This window comes from Podarcis pityusensis (assembly GCF_964106645.2).
Source record: "Podarcis pityusensis genome assembly, chromosome: 18".
NCBI lineage: Eukaryota > Metazoa > Chordata > Lepidosauria > Squamata > Lacertidae > Podarcis > Podarcis pityusensis.
This window is the reverse complement of record NC_138043.1, coordinates 11,630,924-11,653,149: the sequence shown is the minus strand read 5'-3', so window position 1 is coordinate 11,653,149 and position 22,226 is coordinate 11,630,924. Positions and strand designations below refer to the sequence as shown.

Sequence of the window (22,226 nt, the reverse complement as noted above, 5' to 3'; positions counted from 1 at the left end):
TAGTGGGGTTGTAAGAATGGATTGAGGCATCATAGCTATGTGTGTGTCGCACACACAATTGTGATGCCTTAATCTAGTCTCTCTCCCCGTCTCTTCTAGGATGAAGTCTCCCTTTCTTTCTTTCTTTGGGAAATTTCATATGCAGTACAAACCCAGATGCATTCACTCCAAAACAGAGGTGGATCTTCTCTGTCAACAACAACTTCTTCAAATATTTTAGAGTCCCTTTTTGGGGGGTGTTGTGTGCACAAAAAGAACTCCAGTACATCAAAAGAATTAAAAGAATTTCTTATTTCACTTATTTTAAACAGAACCACATAAACCCAGCTACTTAATGTAGGAGTGTGCGGTCTTCCTTATCCTTCAAAAATCTGCTTAATCTCCAATGGTTCCCCCCTTCCATCATTTTCACCAGTTTCAAACCCACCCCCACCCCCAATTTGGAAATGGCTTCTTGGTGGGAGAGAGGCCGGTCTCTTTCTCTCCCCCCCCCCTCCGCAAAATTAATTGTAGGGCAGAGAAGTGGCTGAAAGGTTTCCCCCTCACTCTCCTCACCTTGTAGAATAAAAAGGGGGAAAGTTTTATTCTGGTGAAATGGACTAGGGTAAGATGCCAAAATGTTAATTGCCCTCTTCTGCCCCTTCTTAATGGGGTCCTGCAGGTATATGGGAAGCTCCCTCTGCCCCTCTGGCACCATCACAGACAGAAAGACACAGTCTCTCAGCAAACTCTTCCACGCACACATTTCTCTCTCACTCTTTCACACAGGGAGAAACAGAAAGATTCTCTTTTTCCTTTTCCCTCCTTCTCTCTCTCTCTCTCTCTCTCTCTCTCTTACACACAGAGGCCTCGATCCCTCTCTCTGAAAAGGGAGGCCAGTGAACTAGGCAGGCACGTTTAACGCACAAGTTTTCATTGCCCCACTCACACGTTTTACCCTTTGTTCTCCTTGAGAGTTTGACCCCCCCCCACCGACTTCTATTTTTTGCAAGCCATGTTGAGACCAGGAGCCGGAAGACAGAAATACAGCCCCCCCCCCAAGCAAATGTTCATTACGTTTTTTAAATAAAAGCTAATTTCCACCCACCCACCATCGAAATAAAAAATAACTGCAAAGGAACCGGGGGGGGCGGCTGGATGATGGCTTCTCCCCCCCCCTACGCTAAACCCACCGAAGCTGAAGGACTCTTTAACCTTCACTCTCCTCCTCCCCCCGCAACCCAGGCTTCAATGAAAATATGCAAGGGGGGGGGCTTAGAAAAAATAAAACTCCTTCGAGTTAAGCGCTGCTATGTCGCGTCGTGCAAAAGATGCTCCTCTCCTGAGCTGCAGAGACAGCAATCGCCCTCCCCAGATTCCCCCTTTCTTTCCCCTTCTCCTCCCTCTCCCTTTCCAAATCGTTTTCAAAAAAAAACCACCAAAAAAATACCAGCAACCTGTTACCCCCCCCCCCTTTGAAGCTTGCAATTTCCCAAGAAAGAGAGAAAAATGGGAGGAAAGAGAAAAGATTCCTCCTTTTCTTCTTTCCCCTTCATTCCTTTTTCTCTGCTGCTTTGAGATCTGAGCTGCTGCTGTTTACATCTGGTAGGTTTGACTGGGCTTGTGTGTGTGTTCGATTAAGAATAATAATAACAACAACAATATATTTACACACACACAACAAGCGGGAAATATCTCTGAATCATCCCCAGATCTTTCATTTTTAAGCTATATTTTCCAATATAAACCCAAAGCAGCAAGACCAAAAAAGTGAAAAAGAAGTTTGTGTGTGTTTTCATCATCATCATCATCATCATCATATTTAGATACACACATGCACCACACACACACACACACAGCAGGAAGGTTTACTAAGAAAAAGGTACCAAATACAGTGTGCGTCTTTGCTTGTTGTTATTTTAGGGCTGGTTGAGGGTGCTGCGGAACATCTCTGCATAATCCCCAGCCGAGGACCCCCCCCCACATCTGGATAATCCCCAGCGGAGTAAGGCTCCCCCCCCCCTTAAAAAAAGGCATCTCGAAATATTGCAACCCAGAGCAGCTACTCAGCTGAAAGTTTCTGCTTCTCCAGACCAGCTTTTGCAGATCTCCCTCGGAAAAAGGGGTGGGGAGCGGGGAGCCCGCAAAGGGGCTTGGTTGGCTGAGGAGCATTTTTTAATTTCTTTTTCTTCCCCCCTCCTTCCTCCCCATCTTTTCTTCTTCCCTTCCAAAGAAAGATCCCTGCTCGCTCTCTCTCGCTTTGTGTGTTTTGTTTTGGGCTCTCTTTGCAACAGATCAATGGAAGCGCCACCAGCCACAGACTAGCAAAATTATGGGATGGCGTGTGCCTTCGCCTGCCTCTCCGCAGAGTGGTGGGACAATGTTGCTTTTGATTTGCAGGAGGGTCTGCCCGGATTAGGAGCTGATTGGATCCATCTTCATTTTCTCCCTGTGTTATCTTCGCCCCCAAAGAATATTGCTAGCAGGGGACATAAATCAGGAAAGGAAGGTTTTTGTTTGCATTTTTTTTGGGGGGGTGGTAATAAAACTAGGAGAGCCGGTACGGACAAAGAAGGGGAAAGAAGACGGTCGTTTTGATCTCCTCTACAAATTTATTTTTCAAATAATAAGAATAACTCCTCAACTTTGTGTGAATGGACTTGAAGGAGGTGCCTGGACCCGCAGGAATAGGACTGGCTGATCCTGGAAGGGGTTTTGGATGAGTCCTTAAATGGTGCGGCGTTTGTTTTCATTTTCGAATAATAAATATGTTTTTACCCCAGAAAATCACCTTTGGCTGAATTTCCCCTCGGATCAAAAGAAACTGGTAAATGACTTATTTCTCTCTCTTTCCCCCCATTCATTCTGAACAAAGTAAATACTTAAAAATTAAGGCTACAATCCTACAGATCCTTACTTGGGAGTAAACCCCATTGAAATCAGTGGGACTTGATTCTGAGTAGGTCAGAACGACCTTAGTAAGACCTTAGTATCCTAAACCCCTTTTAGGGCTTTTTTTTTTAAAAAGGAATTTTGATTAAGGCTGCAGTTTACTTGAGAGTAAAAGCCCTGAGTTCAACTGGGCTTACCTCTGAGTAGACGCGTCTAGAATTCTGCCTCGTAAATAAGGTCCTGCTCAGAGTCTCCCCATTGAAATTAAGGCACGTGCCTAATTTAGGCCCATTACTTTCAGTGGGTCTACTCTGAGTAAAATTTTCTTGGCTATAATCCTAAAACTCTTTGGGGGAGGGAGCTACCTTTTGACCCAAACGAGGCTGTCTGTGGAGGTGCTCGTCTTGGGGGGGGGGTGTTCCTCAATCTAGCAGATCTACTCTGAAGTAAGCCGCCCTCAGTTCTAGGATGATTGCTACCAGCCTGCTTCTCTTGCATGCTTACTCAGGAGTAAGCCCCAGTGAGCTCACTGGAGTTTCTCTTCTGGTGTGTCCATTACGAACTGTGGGGTTTGGAAGGTTGGTTTGTGTGTGTGTTGTGGCTGGTCTGATATACAGTATTTTCAGTTAGAATTGAATGCATCAAAGCCCCTTCCCCAAATATAAAACTCATTCTTTGGACATTTTTGAGGAGAGGAAAAAAAACTTTGGCTGAGACAGGCAGCATAGAGATGTAACTTTATATTTTGCAAAGCTTGAGAATGTGGGTCTCTGGGGAGGGGGGGTGGGGGGTGCCTAGTGATTAATTTCCCTACTAAATAACCATTTACTGTGTCTCCTCTGCCTCCATTTGGGCATTGATACCTAAAAGCCCAGAGGTGAGATCCATCAGAATCATTTTCCTGTGCAAGAAACCTTGACTTGAAATGGATAGTGCATCGCAAAACTTCTAGTTCAGAGTGATTTGCATGCATCAGGTTCTGTGTATTTATTTTGGTGATCCTGACAACAACAGACAGCAAGTCTGATGCTCCTCATATTTCCAAGCCGGAGGTTGAGAGTGTGCTTAAGGCAGGCCAGACCTGGGCAGAGATGAGGTCTGGCACCTGGGCCACATTTTGGAGCACCCCCCCCCGGGTTGTCCAGAGTGATTTATGTCAGTCATATCCCCACAACAACCCAGTGAGGTAGGTCATATTTAGGAGTGGGGGGGGGGTGAGATAATGACCTGCCCAAATCTGCAATGAACACACAGTCTCCTGATTTGTAGGTCAGCCTCTTAAGCCACTAACCTCAGTTATGCTCCAGATATCTTATTTCCCCCCAGGACAGGAGTAATTCCTCCCTGAGCTGATGGCATGTGGGTTGAGGTTGCTTTCAGTCCCCCCCCTCCCCGCCCTCACAACACCATCAGACACGCTTGGATTACAGAGAACACAGGATTACAGAAAGCCAGAATGTCTTTTTCAACTGGGTATATTTCAGATTGTAATAACACCAGAACTGCTGCTCTTTTTCTCTCCCATCTCTTAAAGGCAGGTGCAGACAAGGCGGACGACTCCTGATTTGGATTATGAATCACGTTGACCCATGAAGGATTAGCTGGGTGCCGTTGGAGACTCCTTTCTCCTTCCAGGCTTGGCGTCTTCTGCCAAGAGGGATCAGCGGCTTTGTCGTTGGGCAAGGGGGACAAATGGCCAAGTGGTTTAAGGATTACTTGAGTTTTGGGAGCAGGAGGTCTCCCCCACAGCCCCCCAAACCAGATTACACCGAAAGTGAGATCTTGAAAGCCTACCGAGCTCAGAAGAGCTTGGATTTTGAGGATCCCTACGAAGATGGCAACGGGAAGCCTGATCCGGACTCAGAAGGGTCCCCAAACAAAGGGGTTGCTGCTGCTGCTGCTGCTGCTGCTGCAGGAGTCAGTTTGGAAGGGAAGTATGGCTCCCCCAAGCACAGGCTCATCAAAGTGGAAGCTTCTGACCTGAACAGGAGCAAAGCCCTCTTGGCGGCTGAGGAGGTGACAACCCAGCCAGATCAGGTATGTGAAACACAAGGCCCCTTTTGCAAGCAACCCCCAGGATCTGTGCCGTTTTGCAGCACGGTTCTTAAATGCAATCTTGCACATCCTAATTTTTGCAAGTCTCTCTCCCTCCCCTCCCCCACCCCGCAAAATACTAAGTTTCTGGTCCTCATAACTACGGAACTGATTTGGTGTAAGAAATGGTGTGTTTCTGGGGATGCCAAAGGGTGGACTGAAATCTACAAAGCTAACTTTTCCAATTCAAAGGGTGGCTTTGAAGCATTCATTCAAACACAGACAAGTAATCTTACTTGGTTCCCAGGCATTTGATGATTGGCACTTAACTGTTTCAGGTATGGAAGCCTTTTTATACTGCCTTCCTTGCAGTTCTCCAAGGTGGTGGTCAATAAAAAAAACACGCCCCATAAAAACCTGGGAACTATAGTTTACCGCAAGCTACAATTCCCAGCACCCTTAACCAGTGTAAAAAACCTCAGATATATAAGCTAGGTTTCAGTAAGCAAAATCGAACGTCTAGTTGCCATTTGGGGGCAAGACGACTCTAAAATCTTATTTTTCAAACGATGGACTGACTGTGATTGATTCTCAGTTAAACATCTGGCTAGTGCAGATGACAACCTTGAGGTAGGATAAGAGCTTTGGGAACTTTGAGAAGAAAACTCACTTTATCCAGTCCACATATCTATTGACCTCTTTTTCTTAATGGTGACACGGACCATTCATAACGCAGGAATAGGCTTCTCAGCTCTGAGCAGGGCAGACAAGTGACAACAATTCACTATAACTTTGTTCCCTGCTCCTGCTCAGGCTGCACAGAAAAAGCATTTTGGTTCCTGAAATTCATTCCGATTGTGCAAATAAAATATAATGGATAGAATTCTACAGGATGGGGTTCTAGTGTGTGAAAACAGTCCCGATCCAGGGATCCCCAGATGGGGGAGGGGTCAGGCGCCATCCTGGCACCTGGGCATCTTCACGTGGTCAGAAGTGGTTGAAAGCCAGGTGCAAAATGCAGCTGGCGCCTGGCTAATTTCAAACACTGCTAAACTATGGTTTCCAGGATCCTTGGGTTGTCTGTGTGCAAAGCATCAGTAAAAATCTACTGGACAATAAAATATGCAGTGGTGACCCAGGGCAAATTAATGACGGATCCTTGTATACATGTACAAGTCAACTTATTTTTTAAACAACAAAAAAAAGTATTTTAGGAGATGGGAAAAAGTTAAGTCTGTGAAATTTGATCCACGGCAGGTTATTTAGACGTGCAGGTCAACAACGCAGATGCTCTGGTCATCAAGAGCTGAGGCAGCCAATCTTAGGATGAGCTGTTATGCTGGTGACTTGTTTATGATTCTAGTCCTCAAGAAAAGCTGGAACTGAAAAGGTGGCGTAGCATCGCAGCTGCAAATCAGGAGGAGCTGGGTTCAAATCTTGCTTCTGCCAGGTGCTGTGCTGATCCGCGGTTTATAGCAAAGACATGTGAACCTTGAATAGACCACTTTCTGCCAGTCTGGAACCTTTTGCATGCAAAGTGTGCCACTGAGTGATGGCCCTTCCCCTGAAAGTAAGATCCTAGTCCTCATTAAACCCAGGGTTGATTTAAACAGGAGCAGAGGAAGCTGGCTTATGCCATTGCTTCAAGCGTTCTCTGCAAGCTCTGGGCCTTCACAGGAAGCTGCAATTCCTAGCATCCCTTTTGGCTTTGAAGCCATAAAAAGTTCTGTAGGTTTGCAGCTGATTCAAGGCTGAGGCGTAAGTGCGTGATAAAAAATCCTGCCATTATCTAGAAGAAAAGTCGCCTCAGTTTGAAACAGGTGGGCCATTTTCCTTTTTGGTTTTTACTTTTTGGAATAGGAAAGATATCTTTGCTGTGCTAATGATTCAGCAGGAGGGAATATGCCATTTCCTTGGGAGACCTTCCTAACTGTGGTTCAAGTGCAGCCAAAACACTACTGCTGCCAGATGATGCCTCTTAGAATCATAGAAAAGGGTCATCTTGGACAGATGGTCATCTGAACTCTGCTTTAAAACCTCCAGCAAAGAAAAGTCCACTACCTTCTGATGGTGTCTGTCAACTGTCAAATGGCTCTTACCAGCAGGAAATTCTTCCTAATGTTGAGTTGGAATTTCTTTCTTCATCATTTGAATCCATGGGTTTGCATCCTCCCCCCCCCCAAAGAAAAATTGCTCCATCTTCTATGCCAGGGGTTGGCATTTTTTTTCAGCAGGGGGCTGGTCCACTGTCCCTCAGACCTTGTGGGGGGCCGGACTGTTTTTTTGGGGGGGGGAAATGAACGAGGGACAACGAGCGGCATGCGAAGGGGCTCCTGAGAGGGGCTGCTTTAAATGGTGGCGGCTCAAGAGGGGCACTCAGCCAGCCATGGCTCCTGTGTCTTGCGAGTAGCAGGGATGATGGCAGAGGAGGGATGATGAGTGGCGTGCAAAAGGGCTCCGGAGAGGGGCTGGCACCAACAAAGCCCAGCCCCCTTCCTCCTCTAGGCAGGGCAGGGAGAAGCCAGGAGGAGGGAGGGAAGAGGCGCCGCCACGGGGTGTGTGTGGGGGGGGGGAATGGCACAGCCCGAATGATCAGAATCCGCTCCATGCCGATCCATGCAACGATTCCTGGACCGTCTGCGAGCCGGATCCAGGAGGCAATTGGGCCAGATCTGGCCCCCGGGCCTTAGTTTGCTGACCCATGTTCAGATACTTGAAGATGGCTCGCATGTCACCTCTCAGTTTTCTCTTCCCCATGGCTAAACTTCTATCAAGTCCCCTCTTACTTGCCTTTTCTCATAAATGAATGACTGAATGGAGACTGAATGGCCACAAATGGTCTCTTTCTGTTTCCCCCTTGTCACATGCGGCTGATGAGAGAGTTCCCTCAGCAAGGCTATATGCCAGATTTTATCATATCAGTCATTCAGATCCATATATATTATTTATTTTGTTGTTTATTTGTCACATTTGTGTCCCTCTCTCCTCCCTCCAAGGAGCTTAAGAGGGCGGAAATGGCTCTCTTCCCATCCGCATAACAACCCTAGACTGGGAGACGGTGACTGTGGCCCAAAGTCGGCCATATGACCAAGTTAGGGATTTGAACCCTGGTCTCTCCCAGCCAGCCAGCTCTCTAGCCACTCCTCCCAGCTGGCTCTGTGGGAGAGCCTTCCAGAACTCTGCTGGTGCTGCTGGCATGCAATGAGCTTCCTTGCCAGAAATGCAACGAGGTGCACTTTTTCCTGGTGAAGTCTGAGGCGATGCTCTTGACCACGTCCAGTAATCCCAGGAGCGCTGTGTGCATGGCAATGTGCGAGGCAGGGAAAACAGACAATTAAAGCAAAGTTCTGGTTTCTCTCTCTCTTTTCTGCCAAGTGAACATTTTCAGCTAAGCTGGTGTGGGTTTTTTCTTTCTCTTTTTGAACAGCAGTGATTCACAGGAGGTGCTAATTGCCCTGGAGGGATTCCCTTCACCCCTCTTTATATCTCTCAGATAGGCAGAGGCAGGTGTTTAACAAATAATTTTGCACCCTAGGAAGAAGATCACAGGCTCCTCTTTGTACCTTTCCCCTGTGGACTTTGTGTCCTCATTAGCCTCACTGTCTGCAGCTAATTAAATTTGACTCAGAGTAGACCCATCTAAAGGGCTGTCACATGGAAGATGGAGCAAGCTTATTTTCTGCTGCTCCAGAGGCTGGGACCCGAACTAAGAGATTCAAAGGACAGGACAGGAGATTCTGAGCGACCATTCAGAAGGACTTCCTGATGGTGACAGCCGCCTGACAGTGGAACAGACAGCCTTCGGAGGTGGTGGACTCTCCTTTGTTGGAGGTTTTCAGGCAGAGGTTGGGTGGCCATCCGTCATGGATGCTTCCGTTGACATTCCTGCCTTGTGGGGGTTGGAGTAGAGGACTCTCAGGGCACCTTCCAGTTCTATATGTCTATGATTCCATGAGGAGGAAGCACACAAGCAAATTATCATCGTTATTTGTATACAGTCCTATACAGTCATACCTCGGGTTACAGACGCTTCAGGTTGTGCATTTTCGGGTTGCGCACCGTGCTGAACCTGGAAGTACCAGAACAGGTTACTTCCAGGTTTTGGTGCGCGCGCATGCGCAGAAGTACTAAATCGCGCTATGCACAGAAGCGCTGAATCACGACCCTTGACTGCGGGTTGCGAACATGCCTCCCACACGGATTATGTTCTCAACCTGAGCGTCCACTGTACCTGCAGATCTCAGGATTGTCCACAACATAAAATTACAATATGAAAAACACAAAGTATATAAGGAAAATATGAAGCAAAACAAACCAATAATTTCCCCTTCCACATCACATTCAAAAGGGCATCGGTTGTCAATCAGCCAAAGGCGAACCTCCTTGGGGAGATCATTCCACAAATGGGGAGCCATTGTGGAAAAGGCCCTGTTCTCTCCAGACAATTTGTGGAGGAGGCACATGGAAAAGGGTCTCGGAGGATGATGGCAGGGTCAGTTCATATGGGGAGAAGCGGTCCTTGAGGTTCAAACCAGCACTTCGAATTGGGCCCGGAAACTAATTGGCAGCCAGCGCAGTTGGGCCAGCACAGGAAAAGAACTGGGCAGGGTTCCAGAGGAGGAGAGGGTTGCAAAGTGTGTGTAGACCTTCCTCCATGACGCCACCAGCAGTCTCCCCAGAGTCCCAGGTTTTGGCCCTGAAATCTCAGGGTCCTGGATGCTCCTGACCTGGCAATTCGAGTGGTCACTGAGGAAAGAAAATCTGCAACATGGTCCAAAAGAGAGAAGCGTGAGTTTGCAAGGCCTTCTCTGTCCACGCAGCCTTTCACCTTTTCTAAAAAGGCATGGAGTATTCTGCGAATTCTTACTCTAAGGCAGGGATGGGGAAACTTGTGGCCTTCCGGATGTCTGACTTCTTCCTTCCAGGTGTGTTGGGGCTGATGGGAATTGGGGCTCAGTCTGCCAACATCTGGAGAGTCTCCATACCTGGTCTGCATCCACACCACATGTGGATCCTGGGAACTGTAGTTTACCCCTCCAAGAGCTGCGGTTCCCAGCACCCTTGACAAGCCACAGTTCCAGTATTCTTTGGGGGAAACAGGTTGTGGAGGTTTTGGGAAACAACACAAAAGCCTGCTGAACCTGTTTCTTCCCCCCCAGAGACAGGAAGTTGGGTAAGTGCCACAAGACCTTACTTTTCCAGTCCTCTAAGGAAGAAAATCAATCTAGCACCTTTAGGCTGTGATCTGCTCTTCTCCCTATGGCAATGGCAGCTCCTATTTTAGAAGCTGTGGTGTAGCAAGGAAATTAGGACTGCAGCGTTTAGCTGATTAATTTAACTGGTTCAAAATCTATTGATCAGTTTTTAAAAGGCGCTCCAATGAACCTGGCAGCAGTGTTTGTTTTCTAAAACTTCTTTTTATTGTCTTTTCTATTTGTAAATAATTTTAACACAAAGGCAATTCACATAATCCGGCAGCCCCAAAAGCAAACATTATATAAGATGAAATGTGGACAGTAAGAAAAAGAAAATAAAAGAGCCCAGTACATTTTGGGGGAAAGGAGGGAGCAAAATCTACAGCAGAGACAGGAAGGTTAAGTCCTTACAAATCCAGGGATGTCGGATGCCTCGCTCCTTAGGAAAGGGATCGAAAATAAAACTGCCAATATCGTAATTCCCTTAATACAAATCTGTGGCGCTGCTGCATTTGGAATGCTGTGTCTTCAGTTCTGGCATTTGCTCCTCAAAAAAGAGATTGCAGAGCTGGAAAAGGTTCAGAAAAGGGCGGCCAGAATGATTTTTTGGGGGGAGTGACTCCCCAGTGAGAAGAGGGGGCAACACTGGGGCCTTTTTGGTTTGGAAAAGAGGTGAGGAAGGAGGGGCAGAAAGAGGCAGGTAAAACAATTCAGGGCATCATGAAGGTGAATAAAGAGGCATTACTCTCCCTTTTTTATCCTACTAGCACCCAGTGGGGTCACACAGTGAAGTTTCAGGGCGAAATGACTTCTTCACCCGGTAGAATTCTCTTCCGCAAGATCTGTGGCCACCAGCCTGGATGGCTTTGAAAGGGGCTTAAGACAAATTCTTGGAGGAGAAAGCTAGTGATGGACATGTAGTACCTCTAGTGCCAGGACGCGGATGACGCTGTGGTCTAAACCACTGAGGCTCATGGGCTTGCTGATCGGAAGGTGGGCGGTTCGAATCCCTGCGATGGAGTGAGCTCTCCTTGCTCTGCCCCAGCTCCTCCCAACATAGCAGTTTAAAAGCACGCCAGTGCAAGGAGATAAATAGGTACCACTACGGTGGGAAGGCAAACGGCGTTTCCATGCTCTCTGGCACTCGTCACGGTCTTCCATGCGCCAGACGCGGTTTGGTCATGCTGGCCACATGACCCAGAAAGCTGTCTGTGGACAAATGGCAGCTCCCTTGGCCTGAAGCGAGATGAGCGCCGCAACCCCATAGTCACCTTTGACTGGACTTAACTGTCCAGGAGTCTTTTACCTTTACCTTTTTACCAGTGTGATGTAGTGGTTAAGAGCGGTAGTCTCGTGATCTGGGGAACCGGGTTTGCGTCTCCGCTCCTCCACATGCGGCAGCCGGGTGACCTTGGGCCAGTCACACTTCTCTGAAGTCTCTCAGCCCCACTCACCCCACAGAGTGTTTGTTGTGGGGGAGGAAGGGAAAGGAGAATGTTAGCCGCTTTGAGACTCCTGAAGGGGAGTGATAAAGCGGGATATCAAATCCAAACTCCTCTTCTTCTTCTTCTTCTTCTTCTTCTTCCCTCTAGTGTCAGAGGCCACATACATCTCTGAAGACCAGTGGATGGAGACCATGAGTGGGAGGGGCTGGGGGTGGGAGAAGGGGATCAGCAGCTACTGGCCATAGTGACTGAGCTCTCCCTCCGCAGTCAGAAGCAGCAACAGTTCTGAATCCCAGTGGCTGGAAACTGCAGGAGGGGAGAGCGTTGCTCTCACGCTTCGGTCCTGCATGAGGACTCTGGCTGGCCCCTGTGAGAACAGGCTGCTGACCAGATGGGCCATTGCCCTAACCCAGCAGGCTCTTGTCTTTCTATGTCCTTACTTGACACTCATGCTTTGCTTATGAGTTTCTCAAAGGCCACTGGCAGAAATGAGGTGCTGCCCTAGACAGGCTCCTCTTCTCTCCCTAGGTAGGGTTACTAGACCTCCAGGGATGGACAGAAGTCTCCGGGTTGACAGGCCCACTCCTAGTGGCAGGTGCAGGGCCTGAATTTCCAGGTGGATGAGAATGCTTTTTTAAAAAGGTATCAAGAAGACTGTGCATGATGCTGCAGCTTATTTCATAGACCCTTGGGGGCGTCCCCTCCCCCTCCCTGCTCCTCTCCTCTCCCAATTAACCTCCGTCTCCAAGGCTTAGTGGTTGGAGGGCATGCAGAGGAAGGAAAAATACCTGGGCTGGGCTCAAAAGGAAGAGAGCATTATGGGTGTGCATTCGTTCCCCATGTGACATCACCAGACTCGGGTTTGGGCCCTGAAATCTCAGATTCTGGTATGCTTCTGAAATGGAAACGCTATTCTTAGGTTCTTTTAGAAGGCACACGTCACACTTTCCCACTCCCGTGGGATGGAAGTCCTCTTCCCAGATGCTGTCTGTTGTGACTCAGGTGTGCATTGTCTAAAACTAAAGGTCTCCTTCAGAATATTGTTTTATTTATGCCATGGTGACCTAAACAATGACTAAATCATTTAACAATCATCGGATGATGACGATTCCTGGCAAATCTCCTTAAGGTCAGTGCGGGACCAAATCTTTGAACACCTTGCCTGCCTGCCTGCCTGCCTGCCTGCCTGCCTGCCTGCCTGCCTGCCAAACGTGTCTTGCCCCTTGAATATCGCTTTGGGAAATGCCAAAGCTCAGTGGCACGGCATGTGTTTTGCACACATTCCCCCCCCCATCAACCCCCATGCATCAACCCCCAGCCCCATCTCCAAACGGGGAATGTCCCTGCCTGAATCCCTGGAGAGTCGCTGCCGGTGAGCGTAGATGAGACTGAGCAAGACGGACCAATGGTCTGACTCCGTATCAGGCAGGATCTAATGTTCCTATGTTTGCTCCGGGGCTCTCACAGGGAGAAGCGAGTGGCAAAGGATAACCCCTGTCATTTCGCAGTCCAAACATTGCACATCATGCTCTGTGGCGTGCATGAAGGGGATGTTTCCCTTCTCCTCTCCCCACCATTCTCCCGTCAATCGAGCACCTTTCTGCGCCACTCAATTGGCACGCACGAAAGGGTAGGAACAGGGTAATTGCTTTGAGGAGAGGCTGAGAGCTTATTTCCATACGCCTGTCTCATTTGCTTCCCCGCTGCTTCTCAAAACATTACCTCTCTGCGGGCTGTTTGAGCGCATCTAATGCAGTGGTGGGGACAACAGCAATTAGGACAAAAGGAGAAGAGTGCATCATCGTTGCAGGAGGGGGAGAGGGGGGGCCCTCCAGGGGGAAGGAGAAGGAGAAGGAGAAGGAGAAGGAGAAGGAGAAGGAGAAGGAGAAGGAGCAACCCTGTTGCTGGAACCTGCAAAAACCGCTCATCCCAGCAGGGGAGAAATTATTCATCTATAAAGCAAAACTGGCTGCGCTCAAGGACATGAGAAGAGCTGTGCTGGATCAGGCCCAATGGGTGGCAGCATTCTGCTCTCACAGTGACCAATGCGCAAGCAGGAGCTGAGCACAGCAGCCACTGTCCCCAGTGACTGTGGGGAGATCCTGCCCAATGCCATTTTTGCCACAAGCGTGGCTGTAGGGCAAACCACTCGCCACCAACAGCAGAACACAGGAAGGGCCCATCTAGCCCAGCATCCTGTCCTTGCAGTGGCCAACTAGATGGCTTTGGGGAGCCCGCAAGCAGGACCCGGGTGCAAGAGCACTTGGTGACGGCCCTGTCTGCCATGAATTTATCCAGTTCTTTTTCAAAGGCACCAAAGATCATGGCCACCGCTGTCTCCTGTGGGAGTGAGTTCCATAGATTAACGGTGCTGCGTGAAGAAGTCCTTCCTGTTGTCTGTCCTGAACCTTCCTTCCTTCTGCTTCGTTGGATATCCAGGAGTTCTCGTGTTATGAGAGACACAGAACCGCCCTGAGACCTGAGGGTAGAGGGCACTATATAAATTAAGTAAATAATAAATAGAAACGTTTATTTATCCACTTTTCCCATGCCATGCCTAATTTTATAAACTTACACTTATAGAAGTGTAGAGTTGGAAGGGGCCTGAGGGTCATCTAGTCCAACCCCCTGGAATGCAGGAATCCCCCCCCCCCCCCGCTTAAAAGCCTCCAGTGAAGGAGCATCCACCGTGAGGAAGGGATCCGTTCCACTGACAAATGGCTCTTCCTGGTGTTTAGTCAGAAATTCCTTTCTTGTGATTTGAATCTGTTGGTTCGAGGCCGGCCCTCCGGAGCTGTGGAAAACAAGCTTGAAGTGTGTGTAGAAACCAGCCTATGGTACAAAAGCAAGATTTACATTTGTTCCTCCTCCCACGTTTTGCACCTGGACCTTCCCTCGCACCAGAGGTTGCCCCTTGGGTTGAAGAGGGGATTGCACTGATTGGCCAGTGCCTGTGAAGTGGCCTCCTATGCCACCTCCCACGTCAGCAGCATTTCAAAAACATTTGCAAACTTTTTTTTTTTGGTGAGGAGGTTACTAGACGAAAGAAAGGTTGGGAACCTTTGGTCTAAGAAAGCAGGTGGTTTGTGCCATCCGTGTTTCCTTCTCCGTAGGCCCCTGGAGAGAGTGAATACTCAGATCCCTTTGACGCCCACCGGGAGCCTAAAGAAGAGGAGGAGGAGGAGGCCGAGTCTGAGAACAACGGCTACATGGAACCTTACGATGCTCAGAAGGTGGTTGTTGGTGAGTCATTTAAGCTTCAGTGCTGGGGCCCCTTTCCCGGAAGGAAGCCCCCTTGGAACCAGTGGAAGTCATTCCCAGGGTTGCCAGAGCTTCAGGGCTGACCTGATGTCTCCAGGTTTGCAGAGGGAGGGTTTAATTTCCAGGTGGACAAGAGCACCTTTAAGATGATGGTGATGTGCATGGTGGTCGTGCGAGGAGCTTGCAAGCTTCAGCCCGGCTGCAGACTATCTGGGGCACCTGCCGTCCTCCCCCTTCCCCTCCATCTCAAGGGCTTCGTGGTGGGAGGGAGTGCAGAGGAAGATGATAGATAGATAGATAGATAGATAGATAGATAGATAGATAGATAGATAAATTTATTATGGTCGGAGACCAGCTTATAAAACACACTTGGGGGTACAATCCCAGAAGGAAAGCAAACATTTAAAACAATGTACAACAATAAATTTGAAATTTATAAATGCGATAAGTGTATAGACACTTAAAACTTTAAGATAAGCTACCGCAGAGAGATGACCCAGTCACCCAAGGAACCGAGTTTGGGGATTTTTTTAACGAACTAGTTTGGGTCGGGAGATGGTCTGCACCTACAGATCTGTACACAGAATCTGGCAATAATCCTGATCATATTTTGATCTTTGCCTAACATGGAAATACCCCTCCCACAAATTACATTTTTGGCTTGTTTAGCTGGGATCAAAAAGAAATGTAGCTGCGTGGAATAGTTTTAGGGCTGTGTGCGTCCTGACCAAAAATCAGTGGACCCATGTTGGTCATGTGCATTCATTTCAGTGGGTCTACTCTGAGCATGATGCAGTTGGAAATATAGAATTGTAGATTTGGAAGGGACCATGAGGGTCATCTAGTCCAACCCCCTGAAGCAACGCAGGAATCTTTTGTCCGGTCTTGCTATTATTGGGTTGTAGGCAGTGATGTTCTACTCAGAGTAAACCCACTGAAGTGAATGGACCCACATTAGTCATGTTCAATCATGCATATCAACCGATTTACTCTGAGCAGGACTTGGCTGTCTGCCATTTTATTGTGGCTGTTTCCATTTTCGTTGAATCCTGTGTGTCTTGGCTTCCAGATTTCCAGCGGAAAAGCGACCGGGATGAGCAAAGGGTGAAGAAATCCCGGATTGGGCTGCAGCTGTACGACACCCCCTATGAGGAGAAGGAGCCAGAGTCTGACCCGGAGGGCAGGCCCACCAGCAAGCCCCGAGAGAGCCGGCTGCCCCAGGACGACGAGAGGCCGGCCGACGAGTATGACCAGCCATGGGAGTGGAAGAAGAACCACATCTCTCGGGCCTTCGCAGGTGAGAGCACACCCTCCAACTGTGGAAATAGGGGCATTCCCCCCCCCCACACAACTAGCCCTCCTTGACCCCCCCTTTTTTCGTCTCCCTCCTCCGCAAAGCATTTCCTACCAGAAGAATGGCGAGAGCCATGTCACCAACGGGACACAGCGCGCACACACCCTCCGCCGTCCTGAGGCGGTGCTTCGTCCTGATTTTATTTTTATTCTTTATAGATTTACAAAAAGAAAAACACATACCAATAAATACATTTTAGAAAGAGGCAAGATTAGACGCTTTATTATGGTTTTATATATGTCAGAGGTCACTCAGAGTGGCTGGGGCAACCCAGTCAGATGAGTGGGGTACAAATAATAAAATTACTATTAAAGTCATACCTCGGGTTAAAGTCGCTTTGGGTTAAATCTTTTCAGGTTGCGTCCTGCGGCAACCCAGAAGTAACAGAACAGGTTACTTCCGGGTTTCGCCGCTCGCGCATGCGCAGATGCGGCTCAGAATGACGTCACGCGCATGCGCAGACGCGGCGAATCGTGGCCTGCGCACACGCAAACACAGGTTGCATTCTGCTCATGATGAGAATGGGGCTCTGGAACGGATCCCGTTTGCATCCAGAGGTACCACTGTATTATTAAAAAATCAAGGTTCCTTGCACTCCGTTCTGCTCCCCCTTTACTCCTCCTCACCACTCTCCGGCAGCCCCTACGAGCTGCCCAAAGGCGGAAGCTGGTCACGCACCCATGGGGGGGGGTGGAGAGGCAACAGGATGCTCCCTCACAGTCGCCCCCCCCCCCCCGTCACTTGAGATAAGCACTGGCTCATCCTCCTCCCCAAACAGCAGCAGGAAGCAGGGACATTCTGGGATCAGATCAGAAGCCAGGGTGGCTTTTGTAATTCTGGGTCTGTCCCTGGAAAATCAGGACCCCTGGAGAGCCTGACTCAAGAGTATTGCTGAGCAGACCCAATCCACCTCCAGCAGGTTTCCCTAAGAGAAGGGGAGCCAGAGGGGTGGAAGCAGGGCTGGATTTACGTGCCAGCTAAACAAGCTCTAGCTTAGCGCCCCACTCTCTTGGGGGGCCCAAAAAAATTTAAAGGGAAAAAGACTGAATGTACATTTCCAAAATGTAAGATAAAAAACAAATGAAATAAAACCTACATGCAGCAACAGTGTTTTGTGTTGTGTAGGTTCTTATGATGTAAGTCATAAGCCCCGCCTGCTCCCTCAAATATCACTGCTTTGCTCCTTTCTATATACAGGGTGCCTACATTCTGCATGGACTGGTTGCAGGGCAGCATGCACAAATGGCTTGAGATACCTATCAGGTCCATCAATGACCATCTAGCATATATTCAACACAAAAACAGTGACAATTTGTTGTTGACAAAGGACAGCTGGACATATAAAGGGCCCCCTTACCTTCAGGAGCTGAGGGCCTCATCAAACCTAAATCTGGCCCTTGGTGGAAGGGATGTAAATGGGGCCTCCCTATGTGCAGAATTCAACTTCCTGAGAATCCCATTTCTCTTCTCTTTTTAAAGGCAAATTCCTAGCCATTATTCTAGATTTAGGTAGGCGGCCGCCTTGGTCTGAGGCAGTCTAAATAAATTGTCCAGTAGCAGCCTGGAGACCAACTAAGTTTGTTCTGGGTATAAGCTTTCGTGTGCAGGCACACTTCCTTAGTTGGTCTCTAAGGTGCTACTGGACAATTTTTTAATTTATTTTTAGCCATTATAATTAATAGTAGTTGTCTCCCCAGCTAAGTCCTCCTCAGAGTAGACTCTGACTCCAGGTTTTTGGAGCTCCTCAGCCAATTTTCCCTGTCTTCTGGAAGCATCTCTGAGCCAGGAGATAGGGCCAAACTTTTCTGTTTAATCCATTCTTTGAAATTCCTCCTCGTTCTTTGCCTTCCTTGCTCTTCTATTGTTGCCACCAGCTTCTCCCAACTCCCAAGACTCCCATTCCTGGGTCTTCTTTCAGGGACAGAAATTTTGGGAGAAAAGGGGGAAATGTGCTTTTTTTTAAAGCACGCTTTACAAATCAAATGTCACTTTGTTCCTTTTGGAACATAAAAGGCATTCTGTATAACTGGGCTTAGCTTTTAAATTATCACATTTGGCGTATAAAAATACAGATTAGTCAGTCAATTATTACAAACGTAATTTGCATTCTAAAAGCTTTAAAACTTTTGTTATGAATGGAGCTCCAAATTGCTGAACTGTAAGGAACTTCTTTGGCTTTTTTTTTTTTTGCCAGCTTGAGAGGAACAGGTGGAAAAAAACACACCTAAAAACAGGATACTCCATCAATATTATAGCTTTAAAAAGAACATTATTATATATTTTAAAAATATTATGTATCCTCCAGTCCTCTGCAGTGTCAAGCAGAAATAAAGCACTTATTTCATTAAAAAGAGCTGAGGAAACAGCGGGGGCAAGACTCAGAGAATGGCTGTTGTGAAGGGAGGGGCTGAGGGGGCAATTGCCTGTCTCCCCTTGTCTGTCCCTCATTAGATCTTTTCTTTTTTATCATGTCTGTTTTGTCTCTTTCCTCCCTTCCTCTTTCTCATCTCTTCTCTCCCTCGCCACTGTGTTTTTCTGCTCCTCATCCCTCTCCTCCTGCTTTCTTTTCTCCCGTTTCCACCAAATTTCTCCTCCTGTCTCCATGAATTCCTCTGCTCCATCTTTCCCCCTGTTATTCTGTTCTTCCATTTCTTCTCATCTTTCCTTGCCCTCTCTCCTCTTCCCCCTCATGCTCCTCTCCCCATAAGTTCTTCCCTCTCCTTCTTTCCTTCTTGCATTCCTTTCCTCTTCTCCCTTCTCCTGGTCTTCTCTTCTCTTCTCTCCTTCCCCTTCTCTGTTGCCATGCTCCTCCTCCTCCTCCTCCTCCTCCTCCTCCTCCTCCTCCTTCTTCTTCTTCTTCTTCTTCTTCTTCCTCCTCCTCCTCCTCCTCCTCCTCCTCCTTCTTCTTCCTCCTCCTCCTCCTCCTCCTCCTCTTCCTCTTCTCTCTGTCTGCTCACTTGCACTCCTCCCTTTTTATCCCCTTCCTTTCCTTCTCTCTTCCCATCATCTCTCCTCCCTTCGCCTGGCCTTCCTCCCGACCACCTCCCTTCTCTCTCTCTCTCTCTCTCTCTCTCTCTCTCTCTCTCTCTCTCTCTCTCTCCTCTCCTCCATGATGCCCTCTCCCATTGCAGTAGACATTAAGGAGAATAAAGTCTTGCCCTGGCCACCTCCGGTAGGACAACTCACGGGCACAGAGGAATCCCTAGATCCAGAAGGTGACGTCTTTTTTTAACCTCTTACCCACCTCAGCCTCTCTCCCCTGGGTTGGAAACATCTTTCCCCCTGCCCTCTACCCAGGCACACCACTCTTGCCTTCTCTGGCTGGCCCTGGTTTTTGACTCCAGCTTAGAGTGGCACTGGGGTTGCTGTCTGTTACATAGACAGAAGTTTCCACAGGGCAGGCAAATGTTCAACGGGTGCAGCTTCCCCAGCAGACAAGCTGCACCTGCTGAATTTCTGCGTTCCACTCAGGTATGAAAAGGCATGGAGCCTTCACCTGTGAAAAGGGTGTTGGCAACAGGGACACAGCGCCCCTGGCTGCCTTCTCACAAGGGGACCGAAAAGTCTGCATGAGATTTGGCCCCTGGAAAACTCCAGCATTTGCTTCTCTGGGTCCCTCCAGTGCGTTTATTGCACATTCATGATGATTTGTGCTCCGGATGCTCCCCTCCCCACTCTCAGCCCTGTTTGCGCCTGCAAAGTTTTGGGGCAGCCCCACGGCTTTGTCTCCAGTCAGTGCGTCCTGCTGAAATCCCATAACTTTTCACACTACAAATCCTCTGCTTTCTTTCTCTTTTTTTGCCCTGCTTTAGTTGCACTGGGGAATCATCATAGAACACCAACTGACGCAGAATAAACCCGTCACTCCTGCAGTATTTCTGGCTTATTTATTTTATATGATTGCATTTCTGACCCACTTTCTTTCCCCCAAAGGAGCTCAAAGTGGGGCACATGGTTCTCTTCCTCATCAGCGGCGTAGCGTGGGTTGTCAGCACCCGGGGCAAGGCAAGTAATTTGCGCCCCCTAACCCCTAACCTGCCGCCGCTGCCAGCTTCTTCTTGCTGCTGCCTGGGCTGGTCTGGTGTGGTTCTCTCCCGCGCTCAGCGCTGCGCTGGGCGGCTGCTGCACTGTCCCTCCCCCAGATAGTCCCTCGCTCTCTCTCCGCACCGCACGCCTGGCACCCACCCCCTCCACAGTGGGCGGCGACCCAGCGGCTCGGATCGGATTCGCACAGCCAGCACTGCAGTGAGAGAGAGTGAGTGAGCCAGGTAGGGGCAGAGAGCTGCGAGTGCGAGCGCCCCCCCCAGATGTTGCGCCCGGTGCGGCCGGCACCCCCTGCACCCCCCACGCTACGCCACTGTTCCTCATTTAATCCTCACAGCAACCCTGTGAGGTGGGTTAGGCTGAGAGGCAGGGATTGGCCCCCAATGAGCTTAATGGCTGAGGGGGGATTTGACCCCTGGTCTCCCCCAGGCCCTAGTCTGACATTCTAACCACTAGGGCACACTGGCTCCTATGAGACAACAACATGCCACAGAATACACCTGTCCTCAAACACACCCTATGGTTCCAGAGGGGGGGAAGCCCAATGAATGCCCCCCTCCTCGCTTTTCTGTATTCTGTGTCTGTTTCCTTGTCTCCCAGGACTTTCCTCTTGTTCTTCCTCTTCTGATTTGTCTCTCTTCCATCCCTCTTCCCTGCTGTTCCTGCGCTTGCCACATTCATGACAGCTGGTTTGCACATGGATGCGTGGCGTGTCCCATGTGCTACTGCTCCCCCACCTGCATTTTCCACATCCTGTCACAAGCCCACCCCAAGATTAACCTTGTGAAGAAGGTCAGGCTCTGTGTTAATTCAAAAAAATATGACCAAAGGATTAAAAACAGTGATAAATTAGGGTTATTCTTCTATTATAATTTTTATTCCGCCTTTTCCTCAGACTGGGACTCAAGGCAGCTTACACAAAATGACGCAGATAAAATGGAATTGGCACCATTCCAGGTGCCACACAATCCCGTTCTGCATTTGTAAGAGCTCCATCATTGGGTGGGGGCAGGGCCTGCCCTTTGGAACTCCCTGCCTATTGAGATCAGGCAGGTGCCTTCTAAAAACAAACATGCCTTCCCAGACGCTTAGAAAGTTGACATGATTTTAATCTGTTTTAGTGCTTTTTAACTTTTGTATGCTTCAAAGCAGGGTTGTAAAATTTCCTCTTATCGTTTTCTTTTGTGAACTTCAGTGTGTTTTGTTTTTACAGTCAAGCGTGGTTATCAGTGCTGTGAAAAAATAAATAATACAGTCATACCTCAGGTTAGACACTTCAGGTTGCGTGTTTTTGGGACGCGCCGAAACCCAGAAGTACCGGAATGGGTTACTTCTGGGTTTCGGCACTTGCGCATGTGCAGAAGTGCTAAATCACGCTTTGCACATGCGCAGAAGCGCCAAATTGCAAACCGCACGTGCGCAGATGCAGCGCTGTGGGTTGCGAACACTGCGGGTTGTGAACGTGCCTCCCGCATGGATCATGTTCACAACCCGAGCATCGACTGTAAATGCAAACAGCTAAATACATTTAAGAGATCGTCATTGAAAAGTAATTCAACTGGAATAGAATTAGAGCAATATAAAAGCCCTGAGATCAGTTAAAATACAGAAAATGAAAACAGTGCCGGGCTATTTGAAGGCCTTTTCTGAACAAATACTGCACTGACTACAGGGAGGCCTGAAAGGCTTCAGAGCCCAATGAGAGGATTACAGCCTAGATGGCTTTAAAAAAGGAACGGGCAAATTCTTTGTGCCTCCACTGAAAGCCACAGGAGGGGAGAGTGCCATTGTGAAGCTGGACTAGATGGGCCCTGGGCCTGATCCAGCAGCCTCTTCTGATGTTAAGTTGGCATGCTTTTGACCTTGAACTGTCGTCAGGAAATCATTCACATGAAAGAATCACGGATAGCACAGGTATCCTGGCATTGGTAAGCTAATAAACAGTCTGCAGTGTGATGAAAAGAAATCCTGTGTCTGTATTCAACCACCACATCACACTTTCTCCATAACATTTGCTTAATT

General features: G+C 48.5%; 1 protein-coding gene across 3 annotated transcripts in view; it reads left to right on the top strand.

Moving 5' to 3' along the window:
• The first annotated feature begins 2,122 nt into the window (after positions 1 to 2,122).
• Positions 2,123 to 22,226, top strand: part of SHD (Src homology 2 domain containing transforming protein D) — a 32,308-nt gene continuing 12,204 nt past the window's right edge. Inside the window, exons 1-5 of one of the 3 annotated variants that reach the window (XM_080988616.1) lie at positions 2,123 to 2,806; positions 4,406 to 4,908; positions 14,659 to 14,788; positions 15,876 to 16,103; positions 19,292 to 19,375. In XM_080988616.1, the coding sequence (XP_080844742.1) occupies positions 4,564 to 4,908; positions 14,659 to 14,788; positions 15,876 to 16,103; positions 19,292 to 19,375 (787 nt within the window). In that variant the 5' untranslated portion in view covers positions 2,123 to 2,806; positions 4,406 to 4,563. The remainder of the gene's footprint in view (positions 2,807 to 4,405; positions 4,909 to 14,658; positions 14,789 to 15,875; positions 16,104 to 19,291; positions 19,376 to 22,226) is intronic. The other 2 variants (XM_080988614.1, XM_080988615.1) reach the window with 2 other exon arrangements.